Source organism: Esox lucius, chromosome 4 (genome assembly GCF_011004845.1).
Source record: "Esox lucius isolate fEsoLuc1 chromosome 4, fEsoLuc1.pri, whole genome shotgun sequence".
Classification (NCBI taxonomy): domain Eukaryota; kingdom Metazoa; phylum Chordata; class Actinopteri; order Esociformes; family Esocidae; genus Esox; species Esox lucius.
The window spans coordinates 21,206,174-21,226,970 of NC_047572.1; the positions used below are offsets into that span (position 1 = coordinate 21,206,174).

A 20,797-nucleotide genomic window follows, 5' to 3' on the forward strand; every position below is an offset into this window, starting at 1 on the left:
GGTCTGGCAGAATAATGTCAATAAGTCAGTCAATGATATTCACATTGTAACACAAATACATTGTCAAGATTCAGCATAAGAAGAGCAATTTTATCAATTACTGGTTGGCATATTTATAGCCCCATTTTCATGTATACTGAATCTTGATCTGTTTGACTTAGTGAGGACATTTTGCACGCATGCTCAGGGAAACCACTCACACAATATGTCTGGCACAATTATGAACCTAAATTTGGGTGAATTACGTGCCTTGTCATGGAGAGCCACCATTTCTAAAATGACACCCGGTTGGACCAGGGGGCACTGTGATATTTTAAGGGGGACAAACTGTTTATTGCTGATGCCTTTTTTATTTTCTTTGAGTCTTCTAAGCATGCATTGGTGTTGGTACAAACATTGCCATATATGCTAATTCCAACCATCTGGGAAAATTCTTTCTATGGGCATACTATTTTTCTCTGGTGTATTCTGATTAATTCCACTGCATCATGACTATACTGCTCTGTGAGTGAACTCATAAGTTCACTCACAAGAGAAAAAGGTGGTCTGTGTGTGTGTGTGTGTGCGTGTGTGTGTGGGGGGGGGGGTGTAGTGCCAATTTGGGTTAACACATTGACATTATAAACCAAGTGATTATATGTGATTTGTTTCACTTTTTTTAAAACAATTAAGCCAATTGTGAAGAAATTCTCATCGACCAAATGCATAATGCTAATCAACTCTAAATTGCACAAAAATACTATGTCAAATCACTATGTTAAATGAAATAGGCAAACTACAATGAAATAGACAAGACATTACTGATTTAATTGCATTTGTTACAGGTTTATTATAGAAAGAAGGCACCTCAGGGGTTCAGTAAATTGCCAAGTGCTGTATATAGGCAGTCTGCAAAGCATCATGTAAGAACAGCTGTTAACTGGGTTACATTGGCCCTATACCACACCCCTTCTTTCTTAATCCTCACAATCTGATTGATATACCCTGAGTTAGTCTTTGTGAACCACTTATTTGTTATAATCAAGGGCTAGGGAATTAACCAACGAAGAAATAACATTCTGAAACTGAAACTTGAAACTGAAGAAATGTTTCAGTTAATTGTTTGCCTTAAAAAACTGTCATAACATCTACACCCTCTGCATGGTTGATAATAAGCGGAGGTTTTGGTTTTCAAGGGAAATGGTAGCTTTTGACATAACCTCAGCTTATGGATGTTAACATGACGGCACCTTAACTATTCCACTTTTTACGGCATGGCTTGAACAGTGCAGAAGAAAGTCTGGTGTTTGTTTTCTTCTTACCCTTAAGTGGGGGATGTTTAGGCATTTCTTGAAGGGCTGCTACATTAGGTTAAATAAGCCAAGAGCTTACTTATTTGAAAGAATTTGCAAGGAAATGTAGCAGAGCTGGAAAAAGCTACATTATAAATATTTCATAATCATCAAAAGACATATCTGGTTTCAGTGCAATGCTAAGATTGTTTATAGTTTTTTATGGCCATGACTGTACAGCTGCTGAGGTTCATTGTGAGATCCCCATTTTGGGGTTTCACCATCTTTCATTGAAATGTACAGATGTGTGTTGCAGTAAAAATGCAGTGAAAATTGACATTGTGTTTCTATATGATACTACCAAGAGGCAGCATATACAGAGAAAAGAAAAGTGGTCCCAAAACAGAGCCTTGTGGAACACCAAAGCACCTCTTTAATTTGTCAGAGGACAGACCATCCAAAGATAAGAACTGATAGATTTCTGATATATATGATCAAAATCAGCCAAGAAAATGTCTGCGTAGACCAATATGGGTTTCCAATCCGTCCAAGGCAGTGACCAATGGTGTCGAACACAGGAATTACATCAAGAAGCACAGGGACAGATGCAGAGCCTTGGTCTGATGCCATTAAAAGGTAATTTACCCCTTCTCTAGTGCATTCTCATTTCTATAATAGTGTCTAAAACCAGACTGGAGCATTTCATGAATATTGTCTTCAGGATAACAGTGAGTTGCTGAAAAACAGAATTTTCCAATCATTTTGAGAGGAGAGTTCTATAATAGTCAATAGTTATTCAATTACTTTGGATAAAGGTGTGGCTTTTCTAAAAGAGTTTGGTACATATATTGTCTATTCAGAAACCTTTGCTTTTTTCCACATTTTGTTATGTTATAGAATTAATATATTATTTATAAATGTTTTTGTCATCAATCTACAAAAATCGGTGTGAATTTATTACAAATATAACTGTAAAAATGTATTTTGATTTGTCATAAATAAATAAAATATCTCATGTACATAAGTATTCAGACCCATGATCCTGTGCACTCTGGATCAAGCTTTCTTCAAGGACCTCTCTGTATTTTCATCCCTTCATCAATCCCTGAATCCTCTCAGTACTTGCTGTTGAAAAGCATCACATGATTGTCATTTTATCATGTTCAACGTGGGATGTTTACTTAAGTAGTTTAGTTGGAATAGGGTCCAGTTTACAGCTGTTAGGTTTAGGTCCTGACTATTCTTTCTCTTCTATCAGGTTTGAAAATAATGCTAATTGAGCAGATGTGAGCAGTTTTTCGATATTATACTATCTTTCCAGTCGAAAATACTTCCAACTTGTTGGAGTGCCATTTCCGTTAGAGTTTTCTGGACACTTGCTTTTTGGTTCTAGTATTTTCTGTATACCAGGAAGCTAGTTTTCGGTTGTGCATTTGTATAGTTTTTAGTGGTGCCTAGATCCTCAGGCATTGTAGTTCTTAATGACACAATTTATCATATAACCTCTTATTTTTTGCATAATGGTACTGACAACAGAGTGGTATGAAAGATTCATATTTTATAGGTATGAGGTTCTTTGTTGCTCATACCTTCTCATTTTCACACCAAAATGATTACTGATGTACATGGACAAATAACTGTATTTTCATGTAAATATGAATATAAATATGTGGAGTTGAATAAACATTTTATTTTCTACATGGAAATATAGCTCCATTGTAGCTCATTACCTGTGTTACATTTAATACAGCCCTTTTCTGCTCATCTTTAACAAGGAAGCCAATAATTTACAGGTGACTGAACGCTCCCAAGGTCACAGTCATCACTCGTTGATCCCTGGCTGTGACCTCACTCTCAAACAGTGTCTCTGGGGGATTTGGAATATGTAAAAAAGATTATACTACTGCAATGCTCTTCTCTCTGGCCACCATAATAAGGCACTAAAAAAACTATTATTGCTAACTACATCTGATAGAATCTTGGTGAGAACCAAAAAAGGCTGGGCTTTTCTTCCATACAGTAGAGCTCATCTATTGTGGAATGATCTGTCGACTCATGTGAGAGATTGCAGACTCAGTCCCAACCTTAAAACATGCAATATTGGACCGCAAGTAAGGGAAATATTTTTTTTACTTCCCATTTTATGCTGGATATATAATATGCTGTTTATATATGCATAACTACTAAGTTATTATATTCAAAGAAAGCAGGTGGTTTTTGTGACATGTTGCCCAAATTATATAGTAGTCTCTTTTTGGCTCAGTTTACAACCAGTGGCCAAAAATAGCAAACTGCATCTTTAACCTTTTCCTGAATACTCATATCATCAGTAGGGTTTATGACTAAGTGTAGTCTGGCCCAGGGGTGTGAAGGTGAACGGCAAGCCACTGGATTGAAGAACCATCCTTGCTGTCTTTGTCTGGCTGGCTCCCGAGGTATCCTCTCTTCATTTTTGTTAACCTGTCCCATCCATACTGCTCACGCGATTGGAAAGTGGGCTATACTCAGCACTCACCCAAGGTGGTTTGTGGTTGGCTGATGTCTTGTGATTTGGAGCTTTGGAAAGTGGGTGGAGCTACAGTACAGTCTTGAGAAAAAGTACACCCGCAGGTGTAATATTTGGACATACTGACGTGTAATCTTCACTTTAACACTATTGACAGATAAAGGTATAAGAGGTTAACAAATAGCATTAAAAGGTTAAACTTTGCAATCATTTATTCATCCAAAATTAAAAGAAAAGCATTTCTATAGTGCAAAAAACAACTACACCCCTAGTATCAATACCTGTTATTGCCTTGCTTTCTGGCATTAATAGCCCATTCAAGTCCTCTGACAGCATTTTGTTTGGATCGAGATCTGGGCTTTTACTCGGCCATTCCTCTCCACTCTATTTCTTGTTTATAAGCCATTCTGTTGTAGCTTTCCTTGTGTGTTTAAAAGCTTTGTGGCTTCATGACATCCATGAAGGCCAGGTTTGTGCAGTCTCTCACTGATGTGACATTGATTGTGGCAACAGAGGCCTGTAGATCACCTGATGTCAACCTGGGGTTCTTAGAGACCTCTGTGAGCATCTTTTGGTCAGCTTGGGCTGAATTTGGTGGGATGACGTGTTCTATTTAGATTGCCTGTGGTCTGTACTTTTCCACCCTTTGTAGATGATCCTGTGGACAGTGGAATGATGCATTATGAAATGTTTTGCACCTGATTTTAATTTTACCCATTTTATGGGACTATAAAGTTAGGGGTGTACTAACTGCTTGCAATCAAGGAAGTTGCATTTCTGTTTATTTTAATTGCATAAAAGTTTTTTGTGTAATTTGTTAAACTGGGTTGCCTTCATCAATAAATGTAATTGGAATTTAGCTCAAATATCCATGTGTCAATATGTAATAAAAGAAAATTTTCCAGGTGGTGCACTAATGTTTTCACATAACTGTATTCCCTGCCTTGTTGGCCCGGTCCAGTGTTATCTTCGGACTGGACCCACCAGGTTTAAAAAGCTTCAATAGTTAATATGCCGGGGGATTACGGTACGTCTGAAGTCTGTACTGATGAATCATTTTGGATCTAATGAATCCTCCCTCTAATTTCTCTGGTGTCCTGGTGAATCTTAGGAGGACCTGGCCCATTGAATCATGCCTAAGGACTACTTAGCCTGATGAGGCCTAGCTTAACCTGTCCATAGGCAACTTGTTTGTGTTGCATATCTAGTTTCTGCCGGACGACTTCTGCTGTTACTGCCCAGAACCCACCTGGTCGTCCCTGTCCCTGGTTTTGCAGGTGATCCAGATTCTGTCCCAAGACTCGGAACACAGCCCACTGTTTTCTATTGACCTGCTGATCATCTGACCATGAATGTAATATAGCTGAATTGAACTTGCAATCTCAAAACTGAAAACTAAACTGTACAATGTCAAAATATACCGAAATAAAATATCAGAATATATGAAAAGGAGAAATTGTGATTAACATGTAATTATTTAAGGCCTGTTGTGCAAACTAATCAGTTGTTGTTTGTTTAAAAAAAAAAAATCAGTCTATTGCAGCCGAGGAAAAATATCCGTAGCTCATGATCTATGTATTTTTATAGACATGCTTCATTTCTTCTCGACTGATTTGCAGATTTACAAGTTAGATTTGTCAAAGTGGAATCCAAGCTGAATATCTCAATTGAAAGTGCTAAAATTGTAGTTCTATCAGCCTACGACAACGCCCTCACCCGGTACGGGACCGCAACTGAACATGGATAGACCTGTATACTCCGTTCTCTGACTTCTCAGCTCTCATTCTCTAGAAGATGGCGGACTGCGATTCACTGTTGGATGAGGAGCTCTCTTCCTTTGTCTTCAATTACTTGACAGAAAACTCCGGGAGCCAGGTAAGGGATGCTCATATTTTACATGTGCAGGATTAGGACTACCAGACCGGGTGTTCACGTTTGCATGTTATTGGCCGAAGCGTGCATAATTTCAGCTTCTTATGCTCGGGCGGTCAGCATCTTCGCTCTCTAGTTAACCGGCGTCTTCAGACCTTGACGTCTGTGCTTCACGTGGAGTTTTAAGGAAATGTAATTAGCGCCAACAACGTGGTGATAGGAAGTAATTTAAAAATCGTTTATTTGGGTTGTGTAAATGTATGTTTTGTTTTAATAGCAAAATAAATAGATGTTGCTCTTTAAACTTTTACTTTATATTGACTTCACTTCCTATCTAATCCTCCCAAATCATAGACATCAGCACGTGGTTAGGCTCTAATCGCATGAACTTGACTTATGGTTAATTATTTTATATGAAATGAACTCTACAAAAACGTATATATTCACAATACATTAGTTCACTATGTACAGATATTAATGATATTTTTATTGTTGGCTCTATATGACATTTTCTTCCCCATCCAGCTCATATATCCTGGAAACTGTGTTAGCCTACTATATATTTTGATACATGCTTGTAATAAACCAGTGCCACTTGCTTGTTGGCTATACTACTGTTTCACCTCGTCAATAAAGTATACTGAAAGTCTACTGTAGACCGGTTTCTCTAGGCCTATACAGTGCGCCTTTAATGGGTTTCGAAGTTTTATTAAGTCCAAAAATCCAACGAAATGCCTATGTGATCCGATGAGTTAAATCATTGCAGTTTCCAATGACGCAAGGTTATGTTAGATGCCGAATATTTTGCACATTTGGGAAAAAATGCATGCGATTATGTTTTCGTAATCGTTTGCGTAAGCAGCAACACCTTGTGACCTACTGTATGCTAAAATACCGTAATATTATTTTGCATAATATTATTACACCACCATATTTCATTTAGTTCTAAACATGGCTATTTTCTCAGTAGGCTAAACCTAATTTTATTTTGATTATTCCTTATTACATTTTAAAAGGAATGATGTTGGGGGTCCCGGTTTAGATACGAAGTTCCCTGAATTGGGACAAGTTACATTGCACAAAACGTAATGTGGCGACATTGTTTCATTCTCTGATCGCCCATGTTTATAATTTTCGTCCAAATGTACTATCGCGTGCGATATTTGTGTTACATCACGTTCATTTAGCCGTTCTATTTTTTTTGAGTTGACAGTGACACTATTCTCGTGACCAGAGTTATAGAACACCGAGCTACTGCAGTCATGTGCTTTCTGCTGTTGTGCGTAGTAGTACGGAGGAGGCGGCTCCAGTGACGTGCATGCGCTACACACCCTCTGGGTTGCATGTGACCGCTGCTGCGGCTGCTGCTGCTTCTAGGCAGCCTAGATCACGACTAATAATTCCCCGGTCTACTCCAGTCCAGTCGGCTAAGGAGGATCTAAAGATCAGTCCTACTTTCAGCCACAACACAACCCTGCAGGAATCGAACTGTTCGAGACTGAGGAATTGATCATGCTGTATCTTATGCCCTTCAGTATTTTTTCTATAATCTAATATCATTTTATTTGGTCAACTTTTCAGAAATACTTGTTTTTTTGTTTTTTTTATAAGGGCTGGCATCAAACCGCATTATATTTTGTATGAAAATATTGCAAAGCATGTCCTATGCATATTTCATTACATTTTGCATTTCTGTGTTTTTCCCCCGCCTGTCAGTCAGTTATTTTATTCTGGTTCCTGAGGTGGTTGTCATCCTGGAGGTCTTCTGTCTCAGTCAGACATCTATTACACGGTCATATTAGCTTGCAAACGGATGTCTTGTGTTCCAGATTTAGCCAGACAGGAAAGAATAGCCCATTGCACCAGGCAGGGTGCTCAGCTCACTTTGCTCAGCAGGCTCTCTCTCTCCCTGCAAGAAGAGCTGTGTGTTATTACACAGACACGGAGCTGTCCGGTCGTGATGTGGAATACTGCAGTGCTATGTGTTCAGCTTTCGTGATATGGGCTGAGTCACCTGTCATGCCCTAGCGCCGAGGCCTGTTCTTTACCTTGAGCAAATGCATTATGTCTATGAAACAAGTTGCCTACAGTACTAGCCTGTCCCTCTGATGGAATGAATGAAATTAGCTTTGGCTGCACTGTCTATTGACTGAAGATGATGGATAAGACTCGTCTTTGTTTACGCTTAAAGGGTTTAGATGCTAAATTAGAACCACAGGATGTTCTGAAGAGAAGTGTAAGACAGACTTCTGTTTTTGGATGTTCACTGGGACATTACTGTCTTGCAAAGCGCTCTTCAAATCTGGAAAATCAATCAGTCAATCAGTGGAAAAGCTGCAAATAATATTGATCTAGAATGTTACTTGTTTCAAATCTCATAATGTACCATAATAACGGCCATCTCAGAGATCCCTGCCTTACACCTAGTGTTTGAATTGTCGTTGTTTATTTTTTCTTCTTCATTCGTATGCGTTCTTTCTCATTCGTGTTATACGTCAGTCAAAATTATCAACTAAAAGGAGGATTATGAAGTGCAATCTGCCTGAAGCGTTGCTTGGAGCTTTTGCTCATCCCGGTATAGCTCTGTGGTTTGTCACTGAGGATTGCTGCTTCCTCTCCCAAAGCCCCAGAGATCCATCATCCGGTTGAGACTCTGAGGCTTGTCCTCAGGGAGGCCTGAGGATGCATTGTCATGGTTCAGCGTACTGCTCCAGCCCACTCTGAGTCTTTAGTGAACACGTGCCCTAAGTGCTCCCCCCTTTCCCTTTTATAGTTCACTACTTTTGACCATGGTCTGATTATTGCTCACTATTTTTCACCAGAGCCCTATTATGAGGTGAAGTATGAAACAGGGTGATTAGATATCAATAATTGATGCCAGCTAATCCATCATTGGCTGATTGCAGAGCTGGCATCAAAGGGTAGACTTTACATGGTCTCCTGAGATGCACTCTGACTTCAGAATGCTGTGGGTTGTATATACAGTTCATATTCAGTGTGTGGCCTTTACGATGCATAGTAATCCTGATAAGTCCCAAATCAAAAGGGAGATTGGTTTTTTCTTTCGTCTGTTGGTTGTCTTTTGTATTATCCTTTGTCCTCCGTGTATTCTTGTGTTATTCTTGCTGTGCCAACATGCACATGCGTCTTATCTGTCTTGTTTATTTTTTTTTGTAACCAGCATTGGTTTTAACATCACAAATTTGATTTTGTACAGTTGGTTTACATAAAATTTACAAAAAAAGCCATAATATTGTACTTCTACGACTTAAGTGAACATATGTCCATAATTGACCTTTGAAACTGTTTTGTATTCAGAACAACTTTATTGATATTGACAACATCAGCATGAGCCTGCTTGATATTCTGTACCTTGCTTGGGGAAATACGACCCAGGTTTTTTACATAATCCACGTGGGACTCAATCACACTTTAGATCGGAGAGCAGCAGTTTCTACTCCCAAACCTGTGAGGTATGAGCCGCTCAAAATCTGGAACATGCAATGGCTGCTTCCAAAATACCCCCCATTCTAGGCTCGTGCCCTCCTTCTGACCAAGGCCAGTGGGGACATTTGAGACACAGTGTGGCTGTGGAAAACCTGCCCCCTGTAGACACACTGACTATGGGAGCAGAGGCAGCTGCTTTGCTTTATAGTGTAGTTTGTGTGTATTCTTTGCTCAAACATTCTGTTTGTGTGTGTGTGTGTGTGTGTATTTGTGTGTGCGTGTGCTTTTCCACTAAAGCAGAAAGCTGTTAAAACATAATAGAGGCGGAGGGCAGGACAGGAGGAGTACATCTGATGAGGCTGATGTATGCAAAGAGTAGTTGCGACTGGGTTGCCAGGTGTGCCTGTCTCCTGATGATATTCACCACCACCTGCTTTGCCATTAAAATGTGCCGTCAGGCATTTGGTGGTAGTAGTCATTATCCTCCAAGTCAGTGTACCAAAGCCAAACAATGGGTGTGCTGCTAGTTTATAGTTAATGGATTATGAGAGTTATTGTGTGGTGAATGTAGGTCAAACAGGTTTGGAACGAGTGGTTAAATTGTATTAAGATGAAGTACATATTCCTTTTAGAAGTTATATTTCTTCAGAATGAATAGCTAATAGGAAAGTTCATAAGGATTTTGATCAGGGATGTGCAGCTTTGGGGTGAGGGCACATTCTGAATTCATCATGACGGGCTGCATTGACTCATGATTCTGTGTGTGGGCACACACACACACACACACACACACACACACACACATTTATATATATACCTACCTTGCAGGCAAAACCTTTTATTCCCTCTTGCCGGCAGATAGAATAAACGGATGTTCTAGAATACGTTTTAATACAATTCTACATATTTTGCCATGGAATGGGGACAATATTCTCCGATTGCCTATTCCTGATGGTTTAAGTGAAATTATTTCTTCCCTATTTCATATGCAAGTAATTTACCTCTTCTGGTCAGTTCAATACATGTTTTAATATCTGCAATAAATGAGAGACAGAAGGCTCCAGTGAGTTACAGTTGGTACAATTGAAAATTAAAGTCTGGTCTGAAAGGATTTAGAAACAGTACCAGCCATGGTAAATGAACACATTCCCTAGCAGATAACACTTGACAGCCCCATGACTGGTCTTGCATGATCAAATAGAGTCTGAGCTAGGCCTACGTAGAGAGTACATTCTCAGCATCTGTCAAAGTGTGGCATGTCTGTGGAATATTGATTGAGATACTTTATTTCTTAGGTTTAAACAGCCAGTTTGATCACTATTGCTGCGCTTCATCCTAATTCAGTGAGTCAAGAGAACAATTACGCGTTGATGTGAATGGAAATAGCGTCCATTACTTTCCATGGCTTCCGTGTGATTGTTGTCATGCGTTAATGTATTCATCCCTATAGCCCCATTTTCTGATGATCAGAGTGATATATGGCTTCTTATAGTTACTGTGGGCGGGGCAACTGGTTGGAGAGGCAGCCTATCTCACAAAAAATGACCTCCACTATTTATAGTAAAGTCATGTGCACTGCAAATATCCCAGTGGTTTGTGAAGCCAGAGGACATGGCCAGGGTCAGAAAGTGTTCAGGCTTCTCCCTCCCCCAACCCACACCAGGAACTAGAAAAGATAGGTTCAAGGGAAATACCCGAAGACCTGATAGTGCCGTATGGTGTTGCCATGTAACAGGCCTGTCATGGTAACCGAACACCTGGCACTTGGGAGGGCAAGTTCAGACTGGCAAGGGCATCAATGCTGCTCAGCTAGTCCTGACCTGCTCATTTACACAATGTATTGTTCATGTTCAGAGCGGTAATGGATGTTGATTCACTCCAGTTTGAACATTGCCTGGTTAAAATAAATCCCTGATTTGTTAATGTATCAAGTGTGCTGCCCTGCAGCTACATTTATGTAACTGGTTGGGTATTAGTTATGTATCTGACATGCCCAATCAGAAACCAGCATTCTGCTAATTATGTCACATCTCTGTTGTGTACTGCTCCTCTGTTGGCAGTTGAGATCATGGCTTGTGGCTACCACTGTTATTCTGATTGCTAATGACGCAGTTAGGCTAACAGGGGTTGGAATTGACTGTCAGCATGACACTAAAGTAGGTAAAACAAACAGAAATCCTGCGTTTTTCCAAGGCAAATGCATTACTATTCTTAGCAGCACAATTCCTTGTGTTTTTGTGGCTCTGGATGATTTAAGGTGCAGTTTATAAATAGCCCCCATTGCAGAGCAGTTCTGCATGACGTGCTGTCAGTTTGGATCCTATAAGACTACGTCATGATGCTGTATAATCATCATCAAGCTCTCTGGGGGATTATGAACCCTGCCAGCTACTCGCACTGCAACCTGAATTCAAGATGCAGTGTCACATCTGAAGGTAGCTACCGCCTGAATGTTGTCCATTAACTCTGTGTGCGCTGTCCACAGTTCTCTGTCCCTCACTGCTCTGTGATTTAGTGTCCAGTTATGAAAACACAACCCTTTATTTACTGCCCCGTGGAAAGGGACTGCCCTATTAATCTGACCCGTCACCATCTGAATGTTAGCCTGGCCTCAGTGTTATCAGCATTGTTAACACGCCTGCCATAATGGCGACCTTTCCGTAATGCCGGATGAACACACATAACAAATACATACTGTTGTTGTATTTTCACACCTCAGGGAATGCCACCGGTGCAGGGCCTAAACACCTGACAGCAGCAGGTAGGCAGGCAAGTAGGCAGTAAACATGTTTTTGAAGACTGGTGATGGCTGGCTGCTGGCATTGTAAATGTTTAACGGCAAAGGGTGTGCGGAGCGGAGCTACTGAGGTGAGTGAGGGTGTATGGAAACTGTTTAGGTGAGTGAAATTCAAGGGCTCAGCTCAGTGTTACAGGGATAGGAGAGATGCTGGTTTGGAAAAAGACAAGGGCAGCCGAAGGATGTGATTGGTGGCCTTAGCTAGCTGGTGACTCTGTGATCCCTTCTCACTGGACGCCAGACAGGCTGCTCCAGACCCTGTACATATCCACGATCTGCATTCAGGCTGTTTGGCCACAACAATAGCTGGTTTACCATTATGACAAGCGTTATAGCAGGTGAATGGTAGGTAGATTCACTTCCCCTCCCCTTCCCAGCCACTGACCTAGTTCAATGAAGAACTTTTAGCTTGGCAGGATTAAGCGTTGTTTGCGTGACTGGAGCTTGGGAGCTGAGGCTAGTTCTGACTCTGGAGCTGACTGGTTTTACTCATACGTACACTCACACACTCTCTCATGCGCACGCATACACACATGCATCTGTTTTTTGCATGGCTCAGATATTCCATAAATAGCAGTATGAATTAATTAACAAATTTACTGTTTTATATTTTGATTTAATATAAATGTGCCAAAGTATTGATACAAAATGTGCCAGAGCTCTGGTCTGGAAGCACTTGACTGTACCTAGTTTGTCAACTTTAACTGAAATACGACTAAAAGACCATTAGTTTAATATTTAAAGACCATTTGCTGAGTATTATAACATTTTATAATCAATGGATGTCTCCAGTCTTTTTTGATCCCAAAATAGTTGGTGTTGGTGGTGTGCAGGTGGAGCAGCCTAGTCACTGAAGCTGCTTTGATATAGGAGGTCTGCATTTTCACCTGTGAATTAATTACGTTGAAACGGTCAGTGATCTTGGAAGATCTCAAGTTCTCACTGAAAGTGTCTTTTCCATTGTGTGAAACCTGGACTTGTGCAGTCCTAAGATAATTAAATGGTTATCCAGCCTGCCCGAATACCAAGGCAAAGCAACTCCGGCATTCTTGAATTTAATACAGACCTACATACCTGCAAACAAACATTATTTTCATAGTAGAAAAGTAATGGGCAGTTAAAATGTAATGTGGAACTTATAGTTAAGTGAGGATGTCATATGCCCTGCGAGCCTTTAAAATTATGGATAAGGATTATTTTTGTTTTTCAATACCTGTTTACATTGGATTTAAATGTTGTCAATCATCAGAACATTTCTTCTATCATTTCCATTTCCATGACATATGGCACTTAATTTCTCTTATTGCAATATTGCTTTTATCGAATTTACCAGAGTCATTGGAAACCGCCCTACTGACATCAAATGGGGGAACGTATAAGAAAAGGCCATGATCCTTTATCACCTTGTTTTGAAGGTGTTAGCTTAGTTTGTATTGGCTAGAAGATCCCTTTTGCTGGGATTTTAAATTAGTCACTAAACTAGTGTTAACTTGTCCAGTCTGCACATGATTGCTGCTAAAGTATCTCTAGTATTTCCTCCTGATAATAACTATATTCACTGTGTTGAAATAGGGTGTGTCAATGCCATGCTGATGATACAACATAGAAAATGTCAAATTCTTCAGTGAATACATTTAGAACAGGTTGTTACGCACATTCAGTTTTTTCCAGCATATTTATTGGAACAGTACACCCTGACCATGAAACAGAAAATATGTGGAAATTTGTGGATTCCCAGCACAGAGGATTCAAATTCAAGATTACTCTACTTTTGTTGTACATGTTGTAGTATAGCTCAGTGTTAAGTTTGTCTGATCTAGAAACTGACAGGCCTGGTTTGGAAACCATGATGATTCCTTAAGATCTTTGAACTGCTGCACCTGACCATTAACTAATATGCTCACTCCTGAATAACTGTGTCTTGTGGCTTTAATCCATGGTGTGTTTATGTGACTAAGGACTGACTGTCTAGGTCCCCAACAGCCTCTGTCTCCATCTACGAGGGAAGAGGGAATTGAGTCCTTTAGACAAGGTCTACTCTGGGCCCTATTTTTTTTTTTGAAATCACCAAAGAAAGTTCAGGCGTCAGTTCTACTACTTGTCAAAGCCCTGAATTTTGCCCGCTCTACATATTTTTTTTCTTTCTTCATCTCTCCTTTTCATCCAAGCAACTCTCTCAGGAGTCTTTGTGCTTTTCTGTGCTTCCCCTGATGCTCTACTGCTTAGCCAGACTTTATTTTCAGTCTATCTCCATCTACTCAAGCAAGCAAGACCCAAGTCATTGGCTTTACTCAACTGCAGCTTGATTTGCATGTTATTCTTTGAATAAATGAGCTTTCTATTCTAATATCAGTGCATCGTCAGACTCTACGACTGTGTGGCGACAGTAGCAAACAGCAACGTTTCAGATACCTACTTAAGATTTATTTGGAGAACAAGTGGCCTGATTTTCCTGACAGTAAGCAGATATACAATTGAGCCAGACAGATTTATTTTTGGATTGATTGACAGGCAGGTAAACACACTCACACATATGGACATCTATTAGCAGAGGCTTTGGGTGTTATCCAAGTTTAGCATTATCATGTTTCTAGTAAAAGTGTCTGTGTACAGTCACTTGGGATGGACACTTGGTGAGAAAGGTAAACCGTGGAGTGAGTTGAGATAGGGATGCTCTCTGGCCCTGATGACTTATTGATTTTTCTGCAGGTATTGGTCATCCGGTCGTTTTTAGGAAAAAGATGGAACACAATTTGCACTGAGGCCCAACGGGGCTTTCTCACGAAACCTATTCTGCTTTTTTGATGACATTTCTACATAATGTGGCCACAGAAAAAAGGCATGTGGCTGTCTGCAGGTCTAGAAATGAGGAATGGATATATGGGAAGATCCGTATTCATGTAAAGCTGTTTTATTTCCCTGTCAGTAACTAACTAGGCAGAAGTGAACGAAGTCACAAGACTGAGCTGGATATCCTCATCACCCCGGCCGGACAAATGCTCTTTAAAAGCCCAGTTCTGTTTGGGGAGTGCAGGACACTGTGCAGGGGCAGGGAATGTTACATGCTCTGGTCTCAGCCAGCTCACCAGGGACTCAAAAGGCCAAACACATGTTATATGGAGGCTCCTGCCAAAGCTGCACCGTATCACTGACAATCCTTCCTACTTAGGAGTCAGGTCACGTGGAGTCCGTTGTCCTTTTCTTTTGGTGGACATGGCGGTGTTTGGGTGGTGTCACACCAGGCTTGTCTGTTGGTGGGCAATAGTGTGGACTGAATGCTCTCAGGGGGTCTCTGTCTTTCTCAGTCTCTATCTGAAGGGTCATTAGAATGAGAGAGGTACACTGAGCCATTTGTTTCATGCCAGTTAGCCTCAAGTTTGGTAGGAAACCAAAACAAGGTTGAATAGAGCTGGAATTGTTTGAGACTTGCAGAATAGGCTTTTCTATAATGTTTCTGCACTGTTCTTTCCGATGTAACCGCAAATGAACATAAGTGACACACTGAAATATATTTTTCAAATTATCTGTCATGTTGTGTTATTATGTGTGATTAGCAAACGACTGTGTGAAGGAGTTGTAAGGACTGGTGAAAGGAGTATGTCATTAAAAAAGGTTGATAAACATGTGTTAAGCATTACTCTAGGGGAAAACAAATGCAGTCTGGTTTATATATGGTGTTTTTCTCTTTTGATTGTTTTGTTCTATCTTTTATCTGCTTTTTTTAAATACATTTTTGGGATTTTCTTCTGTCATGTCATTCCCACACCTTTGTCTTGGTATGCCTTAAACTTGTGAAAGGCAGTTTTCCTATATTGAAAAAACTATTCTGCCCTGAGGGATGGGTTTAAAGGCAGTCCTTAACTTTAACACAAGGGGCAACCAAACAACTTCTACAGAGGTTACCAGCGTAGCATTAATTAATGGTGTGACAGAAAATACATCTACACACATTTGACAGCAGAACTGCCTCTCATCACTAGTCTTAGCATGTGTGCACACTAGAAGTATTTCGCTAGTCAACTTGCAGGTTAAATAAAAACTTTTATTGTCTTCTCTATTTTATGGTTTAATCGTTTACTGTTACCCCCCCCCCCAAAAAAAAAAAGAAAGTACTAAACATGAATAATGTGTTATCAAGCTGCTGCCTCAACTTAAGGGACACACTGTTAACGTGCTTTACAACATGCCAATGCATTTCTCAACAAACAAGACATCAGGTATTTGCCTGTTGGGTCCATAGGGCTGTTTTCTCTCTATGTCACTGGCATTAATAAGTAAACCGTGTGCTGTGACGTGTGGACTGTTCAGGGACGGCTATCTCTTGCGTCACTTGCTGAAAATGTACAGGGGCACTTTCATCAAAGGCACACATGCATCCCTGCCATTTCTGTGTATGAGTCGGCGAGTTCACGTGCACTCGGGCACTGCTCCAGGCTTCCATTAGAGGAGGAGTTGGGGAGTTGGGTGGAGCACACCTCCTAACTGGTGTTCCGCAGGGTTACTGATATGTGAAGGGACGTTGCTCTCCTCTCCCCTTTCCTCCTCCATCAGGGTTACCGAGGTTGTTTCTGTCCTCCACCCAATCCCTGCTCCTCCATCAGGGTTACCGAGGTTGTTTCTGTCCTCCACCCAATCCCTGCTCCTCCATCAGGGTTACCGAGGATGTTTCTGTCCTCCACCCAATCCCTGCTCCTCCATCAGGGCCGTCCTCGCTGGTTGGGAGAGAGGGTTTTGGTGGTGGATGACCGGGTGGCTGTTTCCAGTCATCATCACACCTGGCACAAAGTCCTCCAGGACCGCTCTTTCACAACCCCCCCCCCCCCCCGCCCCCACCCCTTATCAGAGCCCCCAGGGAGCTGTGGTGAGAACACAACATCACAAAGTCCATCGGCAGCACCAACATGATGCAGTGATTAACACTACCGTGGGCAAAGGCCCAACTCTGCACTGGAACAATCACCAAAACAATTGCAATGCGGGTAGGCCCTTATTGTGATTTATTACGATTGTTCTCTCTTCTTGAGTTTGGCTCTTAAACCCTTGAACCTTTTCAGGACATGTCAAACCCTACCATAGCCTCTGGCAATCAACCAAATGGTTAGAAACAGTTAGAAAGAAGAATAGGCAAGAGTAACCTATGACAAGATGTGTTGTGAGACTCTGGGACAGAAGGTCCCCACGTGGTGCCATAAACCGGCTCCACTGCTCGGGGTTACCTCTTCAATCTTAAAGTGTGTACGACCTCTGGAGAGCAGAAACAAGGGGTCAGTTTAGTCCTTCTATGACTGGAATCACAAGGTCACCTGAGAGTCGTGAGACGAAGTGGTCTGGCTGCAGAGCAATGTATTATTTACTGCTTACTGCCCCAGGAAACAAGCTGCTAGTGCTCCCTGTCTGCCTAGATACAGCGGCCCCACACAAGACTGGCACAGTTTAAACTTGCGTGTCTAAAGATTTACTTCTGAGCTGGGGGAAATAAAGCAGTAGTTTGGTGGCCTATAGCTCTGAGGAATTTATAAATAGCGAGAGAGTGCCAGAGTGGAGCCATTTTGTCCACTGATCCTCGTCTAGAGCAGTGTTTTTTGTACATTGAATTATCACGTTTTTGCCAGACCTTGTAAGCGGAGCCGGGCAAGAAGAGCGAATGTCACTGACTGACTGACTGACTACCCCTTGTTAAATAGCGTAGTGGTTAGAGACGCAGGCTACCTCACAGGAGACTGGGTATTGAATCCGACAAGGGACACAATAAATTAGAATGAGTTTAAGATAAACTAAATCTTCAATGGCTACAAGCTTCAGTAGCTACATCTAGTAGGCCAAAAGTAAAATAGTTTATGGTTATGTTGTGAGGAAAGAACTGCAACCGAAATTTCTACAGTAACATCATAAATCGCTTGAAGTGTTGGAGTCTTTGTCTTGAAACATGCTGCTCTCTCACCCAAGAAGAGTAGTTTAGTGTGAGGGCAACAAAACATATTTCTCTCTCCCAGCTAATCCACTTGAAAGAACGTTGTAAAGAAATAAGTTAACTACGTGATAAACTAACAACAAAAATATATTATGTTGATTAATGAACAAATAGGACACATTTCTTTCCCACCCGGGTTCTGAAACCAGATGGTTATGAAAACAACTAGTTAACAGTCATTGTTTGTTTGTTTTCATTATAGGTTGGCTACTGTATAGCTATTAGCTTGTACGTTTATAGCTATTAGCTTGTCAATTTTTTACTTGCAAATGGCATTTCATACCCTAGGTTTCAGATTAGCACCGCAACAGTATTGGCCACTTCTCAGAACATAGCTACTCTTCAAACCCCCTCCCTTATTCACCACAATGGCTTTTACTTGCGGCCTGGCCACACCAGACTTGCCTAGTTTCTCTTTCTTGTTAAGATACATATAAACAACCTTTTTGCAGTCTTATTACCTTTGTGAAGCATGTGAATTTTGTCTACGCGCTACCTTGGGGATGCGGGCTTGTGTTGTGTGATTGCTGTCGATCTGTGTGATAGGACTGGAGGAGATCAGGCTGTTTGGAAATCTCAAAGGAAGATGCGCTCTTTGATCAGACAGCTGTGAGGTTCAAAGGACTCCTGTCATGTCTGATGAGGCAACGCATGTGCTTTTATAGTCGCCCGTGTCCTTTTCAACCACAGCTGCTGCTCTATTTTACGTTAGTCTGCGCACACGCACACAGACAAACACGCGTGTGCGACACCTTTGCAATAATATGTGAATAACATCATATGTTTCAATGGCAAGATTTTGCCTAAATATAATTTTTAGTTATGCGGGTTGTCTGCAGTTGACTGTATTTGGTGATAGATTGAGGAGGTCCAGCAAGTGCAGCCCTGAGGCTAGTGAAGTCTGTTTTCTTGTCTCTGTTTTACCCAAATGTGGTTTTCTACCAAATATGGCTGTGGTGCTCTGTGAGCTGTTCAGTGACGTGCCAGTAGGGCTTCACAGTTCACTGACATGGTTCTCATACTGGCGGTTGTTTCAGAAGTGCTTCAGCGGGGTTATTCCACAGGGTCAACCAGTGTATGCCTCTTATCTCTACTGACTTTAACTTGGGGGGAAAATAAACTATAATCAGCGACACCAATGTCACATCTGCTCACAAGTATACAGTAATACTTTAGCAACAGGATCATGGTGAAATAATGTAAGGGTTCATTGCTTTCTCCATCCAGACCCTTGTCTGCAAAGGTCGAAAACAGCCAGCTGTGTCAGCTTATGTGTCTTTTTCTTCGTTTTGTAGACCTTTTTTAGAGGTTGTTGTGATGTGGCAGAATTTTGCCGTCTGTCAACTTGTCAATGTCCAAAGTTCTAGTTGATTTTTATGTTGTGATGAACTGTCAAATTCAGTTATAGAGAAAATCATGTGCAAGATTGCAAATACAGGGAAACGGCGCAGTATTTAAAACCAGTAATGTCATTCCAAATGTTTTTTTTAACCCCTTCGAACTGTGAGAGCTTAACCACTAAGCCCAGTTATCTACCCATTTAGTTAAGCTCCCTCCCACGACAGCTTTTCTGATTGACACCACCTGCCCTTGTGCCGACTTCACCCAGGCGCCCAAAATGGTAATGAGGGAAAGATAGCAGCCAAGGCGTCTGGTCTGGACAGTCCAACGCTGCTGCCAGCTCTCTAGTTCTACTGTCTCTGTGTAAATGTGTGGAATTTGAGAGGCTAACTTAGCAAGTAGTGTTACTGTTAGGCCGGCTGTCTGTCAGTGCTGCTAAGGCTAAGCCACTGTGTCCAGAGCGAGTCGTGATGATGGGCACTGAAGGAAATCCAGTGTCGTCTGAGGTGAGGTGAGCAAATGGCTGCCTTTCCGTGTGCCTGCACCCCCCCCCCAGGCATCTGCAGTGCATTGAGTCCCAGAGGGAAGGAGAGTGAGAGTTGTTCCACATCTCCCTCCATAATAAAGAATCTCCCCAAATGTTAGCCACTTGGAGGAGAACATAAAGGGATGCGCTCAGCATTACACAGTGTTCTTTTGGTACAGGTGGAGCCATAAAGGAGAGGCACACACAGTAGAACTGTCATGTGCATCGCCACCTCCCTTATCATGCCATGCATGCGAACATTCACACACACACACACACAGACACACACTATACTCCACTCACTGATTGATATGTGTTGTAGCTGTCTGAATCATTGTACCACCTCCTTTTTTGAAGAAACGCCTTGGCCACTGCAGGCTATGACACAAGCAGCCTATCACCAGGCCAGATTATCACACAGCCGCAAGAAAACATTGATCTAAGCGGAGATAGGCAATGAATAGCAGTGATGGAGAGTGGGTATTCACATTTTGATTTCACTTAGAGAAAATTGGTATTTTTCTATCAAATAAATCCTAAGCTGAGCATGAATGCAATCACTACGTTTTCACCAATGAAATGGATATTCTAATAGCTAAATTGGTAAATAACTTTAATGTTTGTAGAACCTCTCTTAGACACCTTGCTTTGAAGTAGCATCCCCTCTGCATTTAATCCCTCATTCATTATCAGAGCCCCGTTCTAGCTAAAACATCAGCTGCAAGTCCTTAAAAAGCTGGGGTGACCCCTGAAGTCGTTGCCTTGCAGTTTGCTGCGTCATTGGGCAATCCTGCTTGTGGATTAACCCAGGGTTCCTGAGGAGGGCTGTGCAATTGGCCTGTACCATCTGGCTTTGGGGGATTAATAAGCAAATATTGCTGCCTTGCCTCAAGCTTCGGTGTGTAATTGGAAGTCAGTGACACCCCACCACTCCAATGCACAGACTTCTGCTCCTGTTTTATCCCAATTTGAACAATGCACACAGAGCATGGCACCAGAACACACCCCAACACCAGAACACAGCCTGACCCCAGAAGACACCTCAAGTCACCAGAAGACACCACAC

At 41.4% G+C, this 20,797-nt stretch overlaps 1 protein-coding gene across 2 annotated transcripts in view; it reads left to right on the plus strand.

Moving 5' to 3' along the window:
- The first annotated feature begins 5,547 nt into the window (after nucleotides 1-5,547).
- The window catches only part of ppargc1b (peroxisome proliferator-activated receptor gamma, coactivator 1 beta), a 48,032-nt gene continuing 32,782 nt past the window's right edge, over nucleotides 5,548-20,797 (plus strand). For both annotated transcript variants that reach the window (XM_010899590.4, XM_013133531.4), the window contains exon 1: nucleotides 5,548-5,652. In XM_010899590.4, coding sequence (XP_010897892.2) covers nucleotides 5,572-5,652 — 81 coding nt within the window. In that variant the 5' untranslated portion in view covers nucleotides 5,548-5,571. The remainder of the gene's footprint in view (nucleotides 5,653-20,797) is intronic.